Genomic DNA, 20841 nt, shown 5'->3' with positions numbered 1-20841 from the left:
TCGGTGGATTACTGAGCGTCACCGTTCGCCTTGAGGAGCTCCGAAGCCCTGACTGGCCCTTCTCCTGATTTCAAGAATGTGCCGGGAGCCAATTCGCGGACATTAGATAAGCGGCATAGCAATGGCCGTCGCTGTCATCGAAGCACAGTGTAGGTCAAATTTACCACCAGCTGAACATCGCGTGAGAGGTAGAAAGAGGAGTGAATTGGTGGTGTAAGGGGAGGGAGGAGGGGCCGAGTGCTGCAATTGGAGTGTGTGATGATTAAAAGCGAGCTATATCGATCCTTCTATGTTCCTTCAGTCATCTGTCAAGGTGAAAGAATGAGAGATTGATCGACGTGGAGTCGGAGAGACGGGTGAAGGGAAAGGGAATTTCATGAATCTGGGAAAAGAGAGTGGGAAGTGTATGACAAGCAATAGGTCGGAGGAAACGGAGACCGCGATCAAGACGACCCAAGGAATATGGAAAGTCAAACAATAACTCAAGCTTGGAGACGGACGGGCGCCGGAAACCTTCTTGAAGTGAGAGTGGGTGTGGGGGTGGAGAGAGTGAACTGGCCACGAGGATCGCGAACGCTGGATGGATGGATGGAAGAGGAGCAAGGATAAATTGGAAATTTGGAAATTTGGAAGATTGGAAGGAAGGTAACAGTACTCCGTAAGCTACTCACATCGAATGCATGTTAGTTAGTTGATGCATGCGCAAGCGTCTTGATCAAACACCGGAAATTGTGGTCGACTCAGGGACCCTGCAGGGCAGTATGGAGGGAGAGAGAAAAAAGGAAGAGGAAGAAACAAATGAAAGAACAAACACACTCCGTACCTCATGATCGAGTAACAAATAACTTAACCTAACCAGAATAATGTAATAATTTGCTGCTAGTGTCGGATCGCAAGACCCTCCTCTAGCAGTTCAGGGGGCCACTTTGTCACTTTATCACCTTATCACTTTAGTTATCACTTTATCGACGCCTGCAGCCACCGATTCGAGTACTGTTATAGTTGTGGTTATTCCGTACACCCACCGTATTAACTTGGGTCTTTTTTAACTTTTTAAAGCACCAGGAAAGGTGATACGCCTCACCTACTTCGGGAGTAATGAGGTATCACCACCAGTCTGGGAGACTGGTCAAATGCCAAATGCTCTTCCAAGATCAGTCGATTCCCTAACCAGATCTGTCAACGTCGGTTTCAGGAGCCACGCAGTCTGTGGTAATCAACATAAACGTCCATAGTATGTACTGTACTGTACTGTACTGTACTGTATCGTACATCCCTTCAAGCATTGTAAGCAGATCCAATCCCACGTGGCAGAAGTGGCTGGTGATCTGTATATAGACACAGTCTATAGAGGACCTAGTGTAAGTTATCCATTGTAACTCAAACAGGGAGTCTGTATATCGTACTCTAGTAGTATAATGCTGAGTTCAGTAAGTATGATTGGTAAGTGCATATACAATAATTTGTAACGGGCTCCAAATTCCTCACAAATTCCTCCGCGGCAAGAAGACCCCAGATGATGACATAACATCCATGCGTTGTTTCCCATTGTCGAAGGAACTCCATCATCTGCTTCTCTCCTCCTCCTCCTCCTCCTCCTCCTCCTCCCCTTCTTCACACTTATCCTCCTCCTCCTTCTTCACCAGTGTCAGCTCAAAACTTGTTGTGGCTTAATTAGCCTTTCCTCTGGAGCGGGTCACACGTTCAATTTGCATGAGTCTCATTCCTCTTACCTGGTGTTGTCCCGCGACTTGGGACCCCCTCCATCATCTCTTCTTCTTTCTTCCTTCACCCACTTTCTGAAAGATGAACCCTCACATATCTGTTCCCCGCCAACATGCCAGTCCATTGAATTTCGGCGGTACTACGCCTGCCAGCCGTAGATCCAGTATACGGATGCCGCGCTTCTTTAAAAGGTAGGCGTTTCAACTCGGACTGGAAGCCTTCGGTACGCGGCGTGCAGCCCGGCATGGAGCCTCCAGGACGATCTTTATCAACATCCTCGGCCTATAGCTGATCATACCCCTCCCTTCTTCCTTGTGGGTTAGGCTATTCAAGTTCCCGCAGATGGATTTCGAGATGGCAATCTGGGAGATGACCTCTCTGTTAATTGCGCCCAAGAAAGTCTTCAAGTCAATATACTACCATGTACGTTATACCTGTTCCCAGACCACAGAAAATTTTGATTGTCTACTGACTCCCTGTCTGGCTCAAAGAAACGTAGGTTGTCTGGAATATACGTATTCTGCATGTCTGACCAGGTTGCCGTGGTGAGGAACTGACCGATTTCCAGAAACGAAGAATACCTGGCATCGCCCGGATCCATCTTTCACCTACCTGCTCTCCTTCTTCCTTCTTCTCACAGCCCTCGCGTGGGGCCTCGCCTATGCGCCGTCGTTTGTGTCCATCGTTCGGCTGTCTCTGATTTTAATCTTCGTTCATTTCATCGGGTCCTCACTTCTGGTCTCGACGTTAGGATATCTCATGATTCCCCGCCTATTCCGCCCTGATGGCGCCGCAGCCTCCCTCACTGGATTTCGAGGTAGTCGTGGTCGGCGGCGTGGCGCGGCGCAGGGCTTGTTCACGCAGCCTGGTGAAAAGGACCAGCTGGAGTTTGGGTACTGCTTTGATGTAAGTCACATCAGCCTGTCTTATGGCCCAGGATTTTGAGCAGGGAAACTAAATCTCGCAAATCTCAGGTATCAATTCGGGCATACTTTCCCCTTTATCTGCATCTTTATGTTGTGCAGTTTCTTCTTCTGCCACTGCTCACCCGCAGTCCAAGCAATTTCCTGGCTACTTTCCTCGGCAACACGCTCTACCTGTCTGCACTGACATATTACACCTATATTACATTCTTGGGATACAATGCCCTTCCCTTCTTGCACAACACCGAGCTACTCCTGCTCCCTATCCTAGCATTCGCGATATTGTGGCTTGTCAGCCTAGTCGCCGGATGGAGCCTGGTCATGCAAGGCCAGATCCTGGAGGTCTTGGTCTGGGGCGCATAAGCACTGCCCTGTGCTCGAGCTGGTGCTCGAGCTGCTCCCCCTCAAGAGCATCTCCTCTTCGCCACTATAGCTGCAATGTATGTAAGTCTTAAATTTTTTTATCTCAGCGCCGGCGTATATGTCATCTTGTCTTGGTGCTGCAATCACTCGGTCAGTCATGGTCCACTGATTTATGATATTATCTTCCGCCTTCTCGTTTCATATAGGAGGTCCCAGATTCCAGGTTGAAGGATTTGCAGGGTATTTTATCTGACAACCTACTGTTAATGGATGTGAAAATCTGTTCCACCTGTTAGTTGAAACAGAAGTACTTTCGTGCTGTACAGCATATCTTCTGGATAGATATAACGCATGATCTCATGCCATGTGTGTGGCTCTGTATTTCTGCCAAGGACTTGATAGAGAAGACTAGAAGGGAAAGTAAGGCCAATCATGATTCCAAAATCTGTACAGAATCAAAGTATATAACGTGCACCAGCGGCAGCAGGAACTAAAGCCAAATTGGAGATGTCTATCGCGTGGCGATTACTTTCTCTTTGACACACCTTTTTTCTTCCCACCCTTGGCAGCCTGCAGCTTGGCATCTCGTTCGGCGGCGCGCTGCTTCGCAAGCTCGACTTTCTCTTCCTTCTCAGCTTCCTTGCGCAGGCGATCAGCCTCACGCTGTTCGCGAACGATCGCCAAACGAGCCAAGTCGGAGCGAGCCTCCTCTGTCTTACCCTCAGCATGAAGCTTCAAGTAGCGTTGTCGCGCCTGATGAGCCTCAATCGCCTCACGCTCCCGCCGCGACAACTGTGATAGATCGCCTTTCGGCTTTTGCGCGTCTTCCTGGTTGTCGCTGAGCTGGGAGCGCGATTTGGCCGTGTGGTTAGGATTGGCTGGTAGATCGTCGTCATCGTCGTCGGTGTCGTTGCCTGATCCGTCCGAGTTCGAAGGGGGTAGGTCACCCGGTTGAGCGGCAGTGTGCATCCGGCGAGCCTGGGCAGCCTGCTTTTTCGCTTTGGCAGCCGCACGCCGCTCCTCACGGGTCATTTCGGTGGTACCACTGCTGCTCGCAACGGGTATGGAAGACGGACCGGGTCGGGCGCTGTGGGAAGGTTCGTTGTCATCATTGTCGGAGGACTCTTCGGAGCCTGATTCAGAAGATTCCTCCTCCTCGGAAGAGGAGAGATTGTTCTCCTCGGGATCCTGCGATGTGGTCTCGGAATTAGTGGGGCTGGGATTTGAAGGGTAGTTTACAATGGGAGGGGGTCTTGAATAGAACATTCAGGAGTGCAGTGAGCCCAGGTAGACAAGGAGTGTCCAGGAAAAAAGAGCAAAGGCATACGAACCCTCCAAAGGCCAACGGGGTTTCCATCTTTGTCAATGGGCTGAACATCACGACTGAAATGTTTTCCACCTGTTCGATTTGTGCGCAGGAAAATTGCACCGGGTCAGTCGCGGCCAGTATCCTTCTCTTGTGGTGTGATCCTGATGAGGGGAAGTCCGCTTCATTCACTCTCAGAATTTGGTGTTCGGCTTTTGCACGTACCTCCTCGCGAAGGTTTGGAAAACTTTCCGCGACCGCGGGGTGCCATGGTGGGTGAGGAATAAAGGAGGGAAATGTTGTGCTTTGCGCCGTAGTGGAGGAAGGGGAGAGGAGAGAGAGAGAGAGAGAGATTGTGTGTGTGCGTGTTAATGAAGGGGTTGGCGAGGGAGGGAGGGAGATATGAAGTGAAGTTGGAGAAGAGCAGTCAGCCAGTCACGCTCTGTAGCTCTCCTGGAAGAGAAGGCGGGGGAGGGGGAGAGAGATCGGTGGACTTGAATTTTTGCTTTAGGCTCCGAATACAGTATGTACTGTATTGTACTATACTGTATCATCAGATACTCGACACTGCGTAGTTATATATAACGTTAATGTCTCATGTTCTATCCAAGTTAACTACTGGTACTCCAACGAGCACTCTACCTATATATTTTCGTATCATGTACTACCTGTGTATAATATGCTTACATTATAGACGAGTCCAGTGTTTACTTTTGTATGGAACACTGTTTCCACCCCCTCCTCTCCAAAAAACCTCTTCACACATTGTAATCATCGTGGTATTTGGTAGCTAACTTAACTGGTTAGTTAACTATGTTGAGGCTCATCCAGCCCATATTGATGATTGATTGTTCTTCTCGGTTTATTTTCCTTCTCCCTCCTGCCTCCCGTTCTGATATCATGAATCATTTTCAAGCGCGTTGCCAGGACAGACCTAATTTGCTTGTGCGCGCTGCAATCAAAGTCAATGTGCCCGCCAGGATGGCACTTCCCATGAACATCTGTGCGTATAGATATTGTCCGCCGTCCCGATCTACCAGAGCTCCTGCGATAGGCGTGCCAATGAGGGCGGCCACTGCCACCACACTCAATACCATCCCCATGCGAACCCCTGTCTTCTTCAAGTCGGTCGTCAATGTACTTAATGTGGCGGGGAACAAGGATTGAATGCCGGCCGCTGCAAGCCCATAGAAGGCACTGAAAGCGTACAGACCTCTATAGCTCCCTACCACCGCCCAGCAATAGGCCACGACCCCAGTTATCAGGCTGAAGGGGATGAGCATATTCAACGGACCTGTGTACCAGTCCGCCAGTAGGTTGGGGATCAAGCGACCCACCAGGCCCACCCCGTTCATCACCAGGAGCACATCAATCGAGGTAGACTCCGAGACGCCGACGATGTCTTGCGCAAAGCTGCTGATATAGAAGAATCCCACGTAGAGACCCCAAAAGTTCAGGAACATTCCCAGCGCAAAAAGCGCATAGGAAGTCTCCCGGAAGGCTTTCAATTCGATCAGTGGTCCACTACGACGGGGCGGCAGCCTTTGCTGAAGAAAGATCAAGCAAGGTGTCAACGTGGCTAGCGAAATGAAGCCCAACGTTCGTACCGTCCATCCGTACCCAATTTGGGGTAGAAGCCGCATGACTACTGCCGGAAAGACCAGCCCTCCTGTGGCCGATCCCGAGGCTGTAATGCCAATCGCGATGGCTCGTTTCTGGGTAAAGTACGTCGGAATCAAAGCAATAGTCGGGCAAAACATGAGCCCGCAGCCAATCCCTTGGCCGATCCCCTGTGCCAGAAACAGTTGCCAGTACTGAGTGCACAGGGAAGTCATGAAGATGCAAAATAGCTCGAGTATGGCCCCGAGAATCAGGATGACTTTGAAGTATCCGGCGTCGGTGGCACGTCCCGAGAAAGTCCCTATGAAGAACAGTAGAAAGATCTGAATACTGCCAACCCAGGATATATCAGAGGGCGGCCGCTTCAGGGTCTGGGTATAGTAGTCTTGAAAGACGCCGAAGCTGTTGATATAGCCCCAGGTATTGAAGATAACAAAATGGGCAAGGGCCACTTGGAACCATGCGCCGAAGCCGCCGTCCGGAGGGGGGCCCAAGTCCTTTCCTGATTCCCTCGTCCGAATGAGTGTCAAACCTCGAGTAGTCAAAGCCTCGAGATTGCTCACGTTTGTTGAGGTCTTGGACAGCTCCTTCGGCCGTGGAGTGTCGATAGCATTTTCCTCATCTCCCACATGATCTCTATCTCTATAGAGAACAGATTGATTGGGAGATTGAGGAGCATTAGAGCTCGCCCCTGGGGGGATCCCCTTGCCGGCTCCATGCGCTGGACTGATTGGATCGACGCTGCACGGTAGTTGCGACGTGGTCTTCATAGCTGTTCTATAAGTTACCGTGGGGATGTTCTAAATCAGTAATATGTATGATTCAGGTCCACAATCTGTATCGAACCTCCTAGAAGGCTGGCGAAGCACACGACACCACGTCCGTGAGGGGCAGAAACATCATAAGAGGGATGCGGACAGAACTAAGAGACATAAGTTACCCGTAGGAGGGGTAGACCGGTAAACCTCCAGTCAGTTCAGTGCGGACGGAGTATAGGCCGAGATCCCCGGATTATGGAGAACAGTCGGAGGGCGTCTTTCCCTGCCGGGTCTTGTTCGCACAGAAGACCGAATCGGGCCAAGACAACAATATGATTCCTCGGCTATGCAGCGTCGACGAGTCGCGGGTTTTAAAACGGCATTTTTGTGTTCTCTCTATATTCTTCGGAGCGCACGATACTCTTAGACAACGACGAACGACAACGACAACATAAGAAGGGTTTTATGAAGGGGCAGCGCGTCATCTTCGCTTCGGCCATCTATAAACCAGTTCAAGAGGGAATAAGTATCAACGACTATTAGATTCGAAAGCGGAAAGAGAACGGGCCCTCGGTCCAGAGCTGCCGCAAAAAAAGAACTCAAGAAAGCCCCTCTCCATGGCCGACGAGCGCCCTCTTCCCAATCGCCTTGAGCTCTAACAAATCAATCACCATCGCTGCCCCGCATCGACGCCCCGGGAGGAGAAACATGGAGTTATATAAGCATGAAAGCGAAGCTAAAGTCTAGATGAAACGGAAAAGAAAAAAAGAGAGAGAAAAAAAAGGAGCTGCATCCCGGTCGTAAAAGGCGCGTGGAGTGATTTAGTACTCTTGAGAGCAAGAGCTATTGTTTAACATCGAGATCGTTTCAATCACATCCGCCGGTTCGAGAAGATGCCAGCTGGCGGCTGTTTGCTTTGAGCTTGCCCCAACAGTGACCGAGTAAACGTGATCTTGTGGCAAGTCGAATCCCTGCAGAGCACGAAACATGTCTGGGAACGAAGAGTGCAGTCAGCATCCGAGTATTTGCTGAGAAATAATGGCGCCAGGGGGCTGGGGACATACCTTCATCTGTGAAATCGTCTCCTGAGCAGAAGATAAACTCGGGTGCATCTCCAGGCTCATTTCCGTACTCATTGACCAAGCGGGCGGCAATAAAGCCCTTGTTCACAAAAGTCGGCCGGACCTCCAAGTTGGCCTTGCCTGACATTACTTCCACTTCCCACCGCTTGGCTACGGTATCTTCAAGCGCCTTTCGGCACTCGCGAGCTTGGAATGCACCATATTCAGGATCGGCGCGCCGGTAGTGCCACGTGAGAGCGACCCGCTTTCTCTCTATGAAGGAGCCTTGAGTTCGTTCAGTAAAGTGCTGGAATGTTTCCAAGACCTCCTTCTGCCAACCCATGTTGCTTCGCTCGGCCAGATTTTCCCAGTCGTCGGAATGAGGCTTCCTAATAAAACAACCATGCTCGGCACTCAAGCCCAATTCAGGAATATGGCCCATCCACTCATCCAAGAAAGCCTGATCACGGCCACTGATGATCCATACTGCATTCCGTGGGTCCGCAGCGAGAGTCTTGAGAGTGCGGAGAACGCGATCAGATGGAATAGCTGCTTGCGGGTCCTTCACAATTGGAGTAAGGGTCCCATCATAATCGAACATGAACAACCTCTTACGAGCTCTGCGATACTGCTTCAATAGCTTGACTCTATCGAGAGCTGGCGTTGCCACGGACTGATCAAAGGAAGATAGATTCGTGAGCAGACGGGTGAGGAACTGCTTAGACCAGGCCGAGACAGTGTTGGCAGTGACATGCTTGTATAGTTTCTGCTGTTGCACCGCCTTCTCCTCAGGGGACATGCAGAGAGCTTTATTGATTGCGCCCGCGACTCCCACCGTATCCCATGGGTTAATATGAATTGCATTGGAGAGTGTTCCCGCAGTACCCGAGAACTCAGAGAGTATCAAAGGGCCATTGTTGTTCTGCTGGCAGATGATATATTCCAGACTGGTCGTATTCATCCCATCCCGAACCGTCGTGATCAGGCCCACGTCAGCCACCCGCAGCAATGCAAAATACTCGTGCGGGGAAAGGTACTGCGGATAATATTTGACGGGTGAAAAGCTTAGAGATCCGAAGCGCCCATTGATTGTAGAGACTAGATTCGAGATCTGGCTAGCAATCTTGTTTTCTTCCTTCTGCTCGTCGACGCTAGTGGGGCTGGTCACCTGGATCAGAACCACCTTATCACGCCATTCCGGGTACTTTTCGAGGAAGACTTCGAAGGATTGCAGCTTCTGTGCTACACCTCGGACACTGTCCAATCGATCGCGACCAACAATGATTTTTTTGCCGGCGTACAGCTTGCGAATTCCCGACACGGCTTGCTCTATCTCGGTGGATTCAAAGGCTGCTCGTTGAATAGCACTGGTGTCAATCCCAATGGGAAACACGTCAACCGCCACATGGGCGCCGTACGCGTCGACTCCAGCTGAATTAGAGTCGAATCCCAAGACGCGGGTACAGCAAGACGAAAAATGACGGGAATAGGAGAAGGTCTGGAAACCGATCATATTCGCACCGAGGACTCCAGTGAGCACCTCCTTCCTCTTGGCGAGACAGCGCATGAATTCGCTGCTAGGGAATGGTGCGTGTAAGAAGAATCCAATGTAGACATTAGGGATGCGTTGACGTAACATGCTCGGCAAAAGGAAAAGATGGTAGTCATGGATCCAGACAATGTCACCCTCCTTGTATTCCTTCACGATACGATCCGCAAAAAGCCGGTTCATACGGACATAGTCGGCCCACCACGTGCGCTCTGATCTTCCATCCGTAGGGCCATGCTGCTTGTAATGAAGTAGGGGGTATAATTCCCTTTCGGCATAACGTCTCCACCGTCCTTGATCCTCCAAGAGGATGGGTTCTTCGGGGACATCCGACTCAGCCGACAGCCACACAGGGGCGATTTTCCCATAGCGCGTGGAGCTCATTTGCCTATCGAGTTGATCTCGATCGGCTTGCCCTACCCGGAGCCCTTCCAGGAGAGGGTGACTTGGCGGCCGTTGGTTAGCATCGACGGGCACTGGAGCTGCTGCTTTGTTCAAAGGTATGGTGGACCCGTTCACGATCGTAGGGAATTTGGCACTGGTGTTGATGGGGATCTGCTGCAGAGGTACCGCCGTCTCTTGGGCTGGTTCTACCTCACCAGTCCAGCCAACAAGGGTGTGAGACCATTTCGAGTCCTGGGAGCCGAGATAGGCCAGAGAGTCAAACAGGGCAGATGTTCCGGGGCGCGGTTTCAATTCCTGAAGCCAAGTCAGCCGAGTTTCCGATTGTAGAGATAACGACCACCCAAAGGAGACAGCGAGTGAAGGTTGGAGGGCTGACATACCCAGTCTGAACCGGATCGCATGTAGAGTTTGTACGGAACACAGAAGGCAGCACTAATAATCCGACCGGTGAGGTGCAAGCCCGGGTACTGCTCACAGGGATCCATGTCTGACAACGTGGGCGTGCCAACTAGACTTAACCGACGCAGTAATTCACGTCCTGATTTTGCTTCTCTAGCCGCCAGAGCAGGCGTGGAAGGGGAAACAACGGACGAAGTGGCGGCCGGTGAGTTGGTCGCGACGTCGGAGAAGTAAGAAGGACCATCGGAGACGACGGGCTGTTTCGATTCAACCGCCAGGTCTGGTGTGGCGTTGGATGCTTGTAAGAAAGCGTCTTCGCCCAGAACACTCAGGCCCGACCCAATGGGACCCGGATTGGGCTGGCCATCGGGTAAGTTGGTGGAAGCCCGGTGTTCGGAGGCCATGATGACGGAAGCGGACAAGAACGGGGGACACGACGGGGATGCTGGAATGATTTCCCGGATTAGTGCCCGCTCAATGCGTTTTTCTTCTACTTTGTGGAAAAACGAGGGAGGGGATGGGAATGAGCTCTGCTATTTTCACCCATGTGTGGGAATAAATATAAAATGAAGCAAAAGCAGAAGGGAGGAGGACGGGGGGGAATACGATGAGTTAAGTTTGTAGGAGGAAGAGGGGTCGAGTTACCCTGGGAGGGGAAAAGATAAGCTAAAAGTAGTAACGGTGGGTTGTTGGTGTTGTTGGGTGTGGGGGAGACCGGCGATAAAGTTGCGAATTAGGCCATGAAAGCTGGCGGGAGAGTGAAATCAACAGGAAATATGAACAGCAAGCAACGATCTAATCGAATTCACTGAGAAACAGTAGGAGAGAGATTGAGAATGAAGAAGAAGAGGAGGAGGAGGAGGGGGAGGAGGAGGAAAGGAAACTATGAAATGGAAGGAGAGAAAGCAGAGTTCACTTTGAAGAGACCGGCGCGAAGGCAGCCTGAGGCGGTGAAGTGCGCGGGGGTTACGTATCGGGAGTTGGGATCTTTCCTAGACTACGTACCCCACTGGGTACTCGCTCGATGAATGAAGATGACGATGAATGACCGACTTTCTTGCCAAATAAATCACCGGGGGAAGGTAGGGGAAAGGGGAGACGAAGCAAAAGTCATATTAATCTTATAGCCAGCATCTTCATAGTCCCACACCACCCCCCTTCTCCCAATCTCCCAATCAGGCTCTTGGAAGCGAATCAACTGAACCCATCCAGACTCCCAATTCAAGGAAAAGAGCCTGCCGCAATTGTACAGCAGTTACTGAATCAAACTGAGTGAAAACATTAAAAAAGGGAGATTTATCGGATTGCTTCCACTACACCTGCAAATGTGGAAGCGCTCAAGCAAAGCCAACAAGCAATCAGCTGGCCCGGTGACTATCGGAAGGTGGTTTGCTACCACCGGCATCTAACCTCCAATCCTTCCTGCACGAGTGAGGTAGAAAGACGGAGAAGGGTAAAGAGACTAAGGGAAGAATAGGAGGCATGGGATGGGCCGAAAAGGTTCCAGCCTCCGCGGGGCTGGCGACTCGAAAGGGAAAGAAACCATATAACGGGTGGAGAATATAGAGAAGAAGAACAAACGGGGAAAAGGCAGAGAGAGTGAGAGAGCGCACGCGCCAAAAGAAAGAAAGAAAGAGGGAGAGAGAGAGAGAAACCGGTTCAGTCTCCGAAGCCTGCTGGGAAAGATGAGGGATTGGTGATGCATTCGAGACATGCGAGACATCGCGGCCGGGAAATTGGCCCGACGCACAGAAGATTCCCCCTACCAGGATGGTTGGTCGGGGAAAAAACAGAGTCAGAGGACAAGAGGAGACTGGACTCGACCTTCGAGCCCTCGAGACAGCCTGAGCACGAAACCACCCCACTTTGAAAAACCGCCCACTTTTCTTCCTCCCCCCTTTACGTCATGATCCGAAGCTGCAGGTAGACCTGAGGGTAAATCGGTACGTAGGTCTGATTGGATTGATAACTCGAGGAGATGGGTGCCAGACCGGAGCGCTGGTGCCGGATTTCATCTACCAACGGACACACACTCTCTCAACTTCGACCCAAGCACAGTCACTCGACGGCAGGCGTTAGGTACCATGGCCGCGTTGTTGTCTCATGTCCCTTGTCCCTGAAGGAGCCCATCGTCGATGCACATCGAGAATGGTCGGGCATGCTGTGCAGGGTCTCGTGTCCCGTGTAGGAACCCGACGATCGGTCCCTGTTGTTTTCCATGGATTTAGCCTCATTAACCCGACTTGCAGGAGTGACCAGTGAATCTCAGAACCCCACTGGAAAGGGAGGTAGGTGTTCGTCGGCTTCTGACTCTGAGTAGGTATGTACACAAAATGGGAATGACGATGGAAGACGGAAGAGCATCATTACTATTATTATTGACTGGGGGGCTTGGGCCTGGGAAGGGGAGCCCTTACCCGATCTGGAACGGGTGAGTGGATTAGTACTGTAGGTACCTAGCCTGGAGAGTAGGTACCTTATAGTGCTGTGCCAGCCAGTGAATGCAGTGCAGTCACCGTCTGCCCCAGTGACATCTGAACCTGGAAAACCTAGAATTGATTCGCCTAAGATTGGTTGACTTACTCATCAATAACTACCTTACTAGTAAATAAGTTACATAGTGCAGTACTGACTCAGCTATACAAGATGCACTGGTAGTTAAGTTATGTTAATTAAACTGAGTAGTTAACAAACTAACTAATCCCTTATGACTAACTAAGTAACTCAACTTTACGGAGTAGTTAATTCAGGTTAACTACTGCACAATATGGGTCTAGTCACGTGGTGATAGCTTGATCTAAGGTCACCTGATCATTGTGGTCTTCAGTATGTCCACTAACGTCAGATAAATTTCCATAATCATGGTTTCCCCGTAATAGTGCTTTGCACGACTCGTACCTATTGCCATTGACGCTTGACCATGACAAGCTTCCCGCAACGAAGGATATTTCTCTCACGCAACTATGTGTCTTGGCACACCTCTTCGCTGACAATTCCCTGTCGACGCTTGCATCGGACTGTCGACTGCAGCAGCGACAATGGTGCGATTGTTCCGGAAAGCCTGGAGAAAACTCTGGATGCGCACCGCGACGCCAACCGCGCAAGTTTGATTCGCAGAGTCTATACCTCGGATTCAAGTCCGCTTCGCAACGTCCCAAGCACCGTCAAAAGCGGATCTCGGCCCAGTCGTCCACCAAGTCATACTACCAGTTATGGGGAATCCTCGAAACCATTACCTTCTAGCGCTGAATCGATCGCAGCAAGCTCAATAACCTCCTCTCCTATCCAGAGCACGACTCTCTACTTTGGCGGGTCACGCACTGAACCAAAGCGTGCCGTATGGTTAAAGAATCTGAATGAAACACAAATTTTTAAAGATGGTGGCTCGCAACTCAATGCGGAGATTCGAGCGTTAGGGGACTACATTTCGCCGACTGTCGTCGAGGAGGAACAGGCTCAGCAGATTCTTGCAGAAATCTCTCAGTTGCTCGAAGGGGTCGTGTCCCATCCGCTACAGTGGTCAGGGGCTCGGAGCCTCGGACTCGGAACGACTATGTCTGCTATGTCTATTCGTCTGCTTGTTCCTGACCCCAGTCGCTCAGGGCAAGTACGGGAACCGAGTCCCACCCGGCCATATATGGTCAGCCAATACGCAGACCTCCTGAGAAAGGTCGAGAGTAAACTTCAGGGCCATCCGTCCTATGTAATACTGCGCCACACCTCGGCCAACATTAAGTCAAATCACACTGGCATCCTCGACGTACGCCACCGTGAAACACGTCTCAGGCTGTCGTTCCACTGTGGTGACAATTACCAAGGCCTGTATGAACATATAAGGAATTGGCAGGCTGAATATCCATCATTCCGGTATTTGTTTGTGGCAAGTCGCCTTGTCTTGCAAAACAATATCTTGTATGGTAAAACTGGTGCAGGGATCACCCACCCTGCGCTCGCCGTTCTACTTGCAAACTTCTTGAAGATGAGCCATGGCCAATTTCTCGGAAACGATGACTTGGGTGAGCAACTTCTCGCATTCTTGCACAAGTTCGGACTAGAGGTCAACCTCCAGAAGTCCGGGGTCGCCGCTGACCCTCCTGGCCTCTTCGACCAGCGCTCGATGAGAAGAGTCTACCAAGAGTATGGTGAAAAAGTCAATTGGCCCGTCCACCTTCGTGGCCAAGCTTCCCTCCTGCGTCGAAGGAAAACTGCCCTGGAAAGGGGCAACTATGCTTTGGCCCAGCGACTATGTGTTCAGGACCCCACAAATTACATGGTGGACATAGGCGTGCCTTGTCTGCACACGGCGTTCGTACAGATGACTTTCAGGGACGCATACCAAGTGCTCCGCACCTGCCTTGCGGAATGGTCCGGGGGGCGCGTCACTCCGACCACGAGTCTTTTGGGCTCCATCATCCGAACACCTTTTAACAAGACTGAACAGATGCGCGAACTTCTCGCATCTAGGAAAGAACTCTCACCGCATCGCAGCAACTAGACTTTCACTTCACCTGTGTACCTTGTACGCAGGGCTGGAGCCCAGGGGGTTCTATTCTTCATCGTTTACAATACTCATCTTCGTTGTTATTTGTGTCTAAACATGAACAACTCCCGATGCATCTGCTTTGTTACCCATCAAATCAGTATGGGACAAGCTATCACAGGTGAATTGAAAAAGTATTATTGTAGAAGAAGGCCCGCTTGCTTAGGGATGCATAGGAGTGCATATCACCCAACCCAATGGTCCGTCTTGGTATCGTGAAGGGCATATATACATGTCAAAGAGAGCATCTGCAAAAAGTACCGGATGGTAGCGGAGGTTCATCAAGGCCCAGGGAGATGGAAAGCGGTCGAGAACCGAAGAAAGAAGCAGGAAGCGGCAAGGAATCATGCTAGTTGCTGTTTGACAGTTAGAGGATAAACATAGCCGTAAGTCGAGAGGAGAGAAAGGGACACGCACTAGATTTCCAGTGGGGATATTTGGTCTAATGTATATAGCCAGTTCCCGCCTTGTTCTTCTTTTTCAAGCCTAAGTTGAATTAACAAGGTCAGCGAATTTGGAAGATGACTGTTTTGGGGATCGTGAAGGACTAACCAGTCGTAAGGCCAGAGAATAAGATGACCCTGAACCTGATTCAACAAGTCTTCCGCTCGCTGTTTGTCCATCACTTCTTCCGCATGGAAGTCACGCTTCGACCCGAGTGTTGTTGCTCGTCGTCTCCGCCGCCGCGACTGACCGGTAGCGTTTCTGTTCAATGCGTCAGAATACTCGATGGCAGGGCGATCTGACCGGTGTTTCTCGACGTCCTCTCCAGAGGAGCCGCTATCCTCGGTCCGTCCATTCTGCACCCGCCGGGATGCTGAGCCGTCGGCTGCTTTTAGGGCAGACTTTTCATCTATAGGTGACAGTCCTTCATGATTCGCCGTCTCATGTTCTTGCTCGTTCGAGCCCTGTACCGATCCACTCTCACAATTTCCTGGTTTCTCGACGGTGGTTTGCTCTTTGCGTTCCACCTTATGGGCCTCGGTACCGTGGCTGTGTGATGCCAGACTGTGCTTGATTCCGGCAGCTGCTCCAGGGAAGCCGGCAGCTGTGCCTGGGGGTCCGGTTTGTCGCTGACTCGAAGGCTGCGGAACCTTGGCGCCGTGTTGGTTCTGCATTTCAGCAAATCGATCCCCATAAGCGGTGTACTCTTTATATTCCTTCCAGGATTTCACCTCGCTATCAGGCATGCAGCGGAAAACACTACGAAAGACCTTGGTGTTCTTTTCGGCGACGGCAGACCAGGTATCCAAGTAAAAGAGATCAAGTATAGGGTCCCTCATACAATCTTTGTCGATGAATATATGCTTCACCTCAGGAGCGTACAGGTAAGACTTGGCGTTGTCACCAATGTCTCGTGAAGCCGTCAAATTGCCGCTGTTGCTGGTTTCTGTCTCGTGCTCCGGAGCTAGCGCTGGGTGTCGAATATTTGGCGCGCCTTCAACAACGTGTGCACATTCAATGCCCTGTGCGACTAGATTAGAATGTGCCTGTCTGGCATCGTTCGTGCCATGAGGGTTGGTATGCCGCACAGTGCGTTGTGAAGGACGTTTGGGTTTAGGTTGTTGCAGCGTGCCTTTACCCTCCGATGCAATAGGCGAAATCAGAACCTCGGCCTTGTCCTCCAGGATCTCGGAATCTCGACCCTTTTCGAGGCCTGCCTCCTGAGCCACTTGCAAATGGTCTGGCCCGAGACCATCCACATCTTTCTTGTGTTCTGGGTTAGAGGTTACCCTCGGGTCTGCAGTGAGCTTCCTATTCGACTTGAGATTGGGGTTGTTCCCCTGCTCCCAGTCTACGTCATGGTTGAAACTGTGCATGTCTTCCGAACGAGAGAGAAACTCATCCTGAATGCGGTGGCGGCGTTCAATCATGTCTCTCTCGTCCCTCTTCTCCAGCATGAGAGACTCGGAGTCAGGCGCCTCGTTGATATCAGATGGCTTGGACCCCTCTTCGGCAATTTGAATCCTTAGTAGCTCTTCCTCGGTCGCCAAAGAATGTTCCATCAGCTCATCGACATCGACACCAAGATGCTCTCTCATAAGGCGCATGCGAAGGGTGTGCGGGAAACGGCCCACAAGGTAGGGACGGCCGTTCATGCTAGACCATATCATGTCCGTATCGCGAACAACCGCCGCAACTTCAGAGTCGCGTGATCCGAGCATCGACCGTTCGTTGATATTCGCGGAACCGATGATAGCCGCGCGATCATCAACGACCATACATTTAGCATGAATGTACAGCTGCTCAGTCACGAGCTGTTTTTGCGGACCGATTTTTCCCCATGACCGGAGGCTGAAGAATTGAATGTAATCCTCAGGCTCGATTCCCAATGCTCGTAACCGTCCAAAGATTGACGTCTCACCACGACAGATACTGCGATATTGGCACATCATGATAAGGCGGACGCTAGTTCCACCCTCGCTATCAACCGTGTTCTGGAAACCAGGCATCAATGGAATGACAATCACGGCACGCCATGCTTCTTTGTTCTTTGCAGCCCGCGTGATGCGCTCTACCAATGCGTCCCCGATCAGATTCTCGATTTTTCTACCGTCAATCTCGCAGGTGCTGATGAAAAACTGGTTCTCAATATATACGAAATGATCGGATTCCTCAATCAGTTTCACGTAGGCGTTCATGATGCTGTGTTCGGTTGTGTCCGGTGTGCCTGTCGACCACATGCTACTAGAACGTAAAATCTGGACTTCGCAGGTCCCATCAAGACCGAGAGCTTCCAGATCAGCCGCATCGAAATCAGGAGGCGGGAGTAAGAATGGCGTTGGACGGGTTGGTTTTCGCTGGCGCAAGATGTAATTCCACCTTTGGACAAAATGGCGCGTGAGGTCTCGAGCCGGCTGACCCACTACATGCATTGAGATATCATGCCAAGGCATCCTGGGAATGATATTCCGATCATACATCTCTTCGTACGGTTTGTCGAGATCGTAGAAATCTTGTATCCGAGGGTTCGAGTAGTCCTTGCCGGGCCAGAGCTGGCAATGATCCGCGTCCTTTGGTCCCTCCCGTGTCTCGAAGCCCGTTGGCTTATCATCCGTCAAGAGATGTTGAGGCGTGTCCCATCTTCCGAAACACAAATCAATACCCCCAACAAAGGCCAGAGTGTGGTCGATAATGCATAGCTTCTCATGGTGTGCCCAGAAGAAGGTGTTCTGCCGGAATTGATTGGGCGAACGTTGAACAAAGACATTCGGGTGTAGATCGAGTAGAGAGAACTTGGAGTACTCCGAATCGATTGGAATGGCGGAGTTGATGTTTCGATACATGATCACAAAAATCTTCACACCTTCACGCGCCTTACGCTGTAGCAGACGGTCTAAGCGCCATTTCTGGCTGATAGCGGCCGGTCGACGCATGTAGAGCTCAGGGCTGAGCCACCAGTCATGAATATAGATGACATCTTTAGCCTGGTTGATCGCGCGGGACACAACCCACATGTGATCACGCGCATCCACCAACCATTGCGCGAAGCACTTCTGCCGTACAGGAGCAAAGCTCTCAAATCGGTTCGGTCTCGCCCAGGGGGTGTTATTGACCATGAACCGTATTGAGTCCTCGAATTGGTGGAGTTGCCGCTCATTCCTGGCCAGCAGTCTGAGCTTTCGCTCCGAGTTCTCGAGTCTTAGAGTGTGATGCTGCGGGTGTCGAGCTGACTCCGTTGCAGACTTGGCAAAGTCCTTTGCCTTCTGGTTGCGCAAGCTAGCCTTCTGAGTCTGGAGTTTGAAAAAGGGATCTACCAAGAACACATCATAAATATTCATCTCCTCCGGCGAATCGACGCATACGACGTAGCTGTGCCTCACAAGAAACCATTTGGGGGAGTGGCGTTTTTTTACCATGCCTGGAGTCAGGGCTCTCCGGAAATCAAGGCCTTTGGACGACTGGATAACAAGATATCCTTCCTTGCCATGATAACTCCCTTCAGCGGCAAGACGGACACCTAGTGCCGAAAGCTCGAGGAATTTGCACAGGCGGTTGCTATCTGGCTTAAAGATAAGAAACCGGATTAGCTTCTGTAGGTACGATTCCAGCTTCTTTCGTTGCCTCTCCGGGTAAGTCTCTCTCTTGTTAGCGAACCCAGCTTCTACCGGCCCGGATGAGCCTGCCGGATTCTCTCCATCTGGGATTGTCGCACTCGACTGTCTTCGAGACATGGCGCCAGATGGGCGCCGCGATAATTGCTGATGCTGCTTCTTACCGCCCCTTTCGTTGCCGCTTGTTACCTCTGCCGCCGTCTCATATCCACCATCGTCCTCCTCATCTTCCATGTCACTTTCTAAGCCGCGCACACCTCGAAGATAAGGAAACGCACTGCGCGGAAAGCGCGGGAGGTTGTGTCCACCTTCAGTGTTCCGTAATTGAATGTACTTCTGCGTTCCAAAGTGCAGCTTGTACTTCAGATGGATATTGGCAAAGTCTCTTAGGGTACGGTGTATAATCCACTTCATCCGTGTCATTCCACTTCCGTACTCGAGCTCGATACGAAAAACCAGATGGCGGTCGCCGGAGTGTGAATCAATCTTGCTATCGGTGACCCGCACCTTGAGCTGTTCGAGTAAAATTGGAATGCGCTTGCTTCCATGCTCGTCCCTCTGGAACATGCTGGCTAGAATGAGGGCGGCCGGCACCCCGGACGTAAGTTCTGCCAGAAGTTCTGCTGATTTTGCATGATCGACAGTATTATCCACCTTGCGTCTCTGCCCAATCAGCTTGAGTCCAGCTTTGATCTGACGCCATTTTTGAGCGCTCAGGCTAGAACCCCGATCAGCCCGGTGGCGCCGCCAAGGTGGCGCGGTACCCTCGGCGTTGTCAGATGGGCCAGCCAGCCCGGTCAGTCTTCTGAGGTTGCTCGGTCTTCTCTCGTCGGGGTTCGTTGGAGTGTCCAGCTGACGTCCGCCATAAGTAAGTCCTCTCGCATTCGCAAGCCAGACACTTCTTCGCCTCCATGCCGTATCCCTGTTCAACCGGTCACGACCCTCATCTTCCGAAACTCCCTCCCGCTGCTGCGGGATAAAATTACCAGTGCTCCCCCGGCGCGGGAAGAAATTCGACCGGTAATTCTCAAAGGGTGCAAATGAGCTGGGCAAGTGAAACGACGGACGAGTAGTAGCCTTTGGTGTATTTGGCTGCGTTTGCGAGGCCGACTCATCTTTTTGACGCCGGCGTTGTTTCTTCTTCTTCTTTGGCTGGTGGGCACGATTCTCCCCTGCGCTCTCCTCCGCATCGGCATCAATGTCGCTTCCCTCTTCTTCCAAGGTGTTTGGGAAACGAAAGGCGCCCCGTTCCGAACCCGGGGTTGCTAGATCATTGTTGGTGGCTCTGAAATCGCTCAGGGTTGCGCCACTAGCTGAGCGCGAGTGCGAAACGAAGGAGGGTGAGGCTGCGAATGATTTCAACTTCGTGAGTAGAGACTGTTTTCCTCTCAAACCCAGATCTGCGTCATCCCCCTTTACTGATGGCGGCCTGGAACTGGGTAGCTCAGTGAGAGGGTCGACTTCGGGAGGGTCTGGAGTAAATTGAACGCTCGGACGGCGGCTCGCGGCTGGCAGTGGCGGTTGCGGCTTCCTACTTCCGGATGTTTGCGGTCCCTCGGTCGTCTCATTCATTCTTCGAGGCATCAGCAAGCCAGGATTATCACCAGAGATAGCATCCCCGGATGTCGTCCGATCCTCCGGGTAGCCGCTAGCTTGTCCTGCACGCGCTTTGGATTTATTTTTTGTGATGGTTTCCTCGGTGTCCTGCAGAGGTGGCAGGTCATTCACCTGATCGTGTTCCTCTTCCTCCGCTTTATGCTGCGTGTCTGTTTTCGGAATCATCAAGGGAGACGCAGGATTTGGCGAAGAGAGCTTAGTTCCATCTGATAGCGACATAGGCTCGGGTCTTCTCCAATAATGGCGAGCTTGGGTGTTCTCCGAGCTCCTTGGCTCGGAGGGCTCAGTTGTGGGGTCTGTCATGCTGGCAGTAAAGCACCAACTTCAGCAAGCGGAGATCGACAAGAGAGGGAAGTGGGTGCAGAGTAGACAGAGACGAACATGCGGATCAGAGTGATCCCGTCGGAAGCGGCCACGGAACTCAATATTTGCTAATCATTCTAGATCTAAAGGATCAATGTCAAGGTTGAAGGTATTGAACGATGTGAACGATGTTGCTCGTTCAAATAAGGACTGACGA

The 20841-nt window shown here is 51.4% G+C and overlaps 5 protein-coding genes across 5 annotated transcripts; 2 read left to right on the top strand and 3 right to left on the bottom strand.

Annotated features, from left to right (window-relative positions):
* Window positions 1–1574: 1574 nt before the first annotated feature.
* On the top strand, window positions 1575–3428 carry BO95DRAFT_408521 (unc-50 family protein). The gene is made up of 4 exons (XM_025584108.1): window positions 1575–1916; window positions 2049–2152; window positions 2294–2631; window positions 2700–3428. The coding sequence occupies exons 1-4, from the start codon at window positions 1807–1809 to the stop codon at window positions 3009–3011; spliced, it is 864 nt and encodes a 287-aa protein (XP_025444928.1). The 5' UTR covers window positions 1575–1806; the 3' UTR covers window positions 3012–3428.
* A 108-nt stretch (window positions 3429–3536) lies between these two features.
* On the bottom strand, window positions 3537–6870 carry BO95DRAFT_451177 (putative MFS monocarboxylate transporter; the record flags this gene model as incomplete). Its single annotated transcript, XM_025588066.1, has 6 exons — window positions 3537–4199; window positions 4343–4410; window positions 5252–6238; window positions 6269–6308; window positions 6390–6579; window positions 6809–6870. The coding sequence occupies 6 exons, from the start codon at window positions 6868–6870 to the stop codon at window positions 3537–3539; spliced, it is 2010 nt and encodes a 669-aa protein (XP_025444927.1).
* Window positions 6871–7516: 646 nt separating this feature from the next.
* orlA (putative alpha,alpha-trehalose-phosphate synthase subunit Tps2) lies at window positions 7517–10513 on the bottom strand (the record flags this gene model as incomplete). The annotated part of the gene is made up of 3 exons (XM_025582338.1): window positions 7517–7686; window positions 7760–10004; window positions 10091–10513. 3 exons carry the CDS (start codon window positions 10511–10513, stop codon window positions 7517–7519), a joined length of 2838 nt encoding a protein of 945 aa, XP_025444926.1.
* A 2466-nt stretch (window positions 10514–12979) lies between these two features.
* Window positions 12980–14801, top strand: BO95DRAFT_57582 (uncharacterized protein). The gene has a single exon (XM_025592066.1). It carries the CDS (start codon window positions 13030–13032, stop codon window positions 14602–14604), a length of 1575 nt encoding a protein of 524 aa, XP_025444925.1. The 5' UTR covers window positions 12980–13029; the 3' UTR covers window positions 14605–14801.
* Window positions 14802–15065: 264 nt separating this feature from the next.
* On the bottom strand, window positions 15066–20624 carry pld3 (phospholipase D; the record flags this gene model as incomplete). Its single annotated transcript, XM_025588803.1, has 2 exons — window positions 15066–15135; window positions 15202–20624. The coding sequence occupies 2 exons, from the start codon at window positions 20622–20624 to the stop codon at window positions 15066–15068; spliced, it is 5493 nt and encodes a 1830-aa protein (XP_025444924.1).
* Window positions 20625–20841: the final 217 nt, after the last annotated feature.

Source organism: Aspergillus brunneoviolaceus (genome assembly GCF_003184695.1).
Source record: "Aspergillus brunneoviolaceus CBS 621.78 unplaced genomic scaffold BO95scaffold_15, whole genome shotgun sequence".
Taxonomy (NCBI): domain Eukaryota; kingdom Fungi; phylum Ascomycota; class Eurotiomycetes; order Eurotiales; family Aspergillaceae; genus Aspergillus; species Aspergillus brunneoviolaceus.
This window is presented reverse-complemented; position numbering and strand designations above follow the sequence as displayed.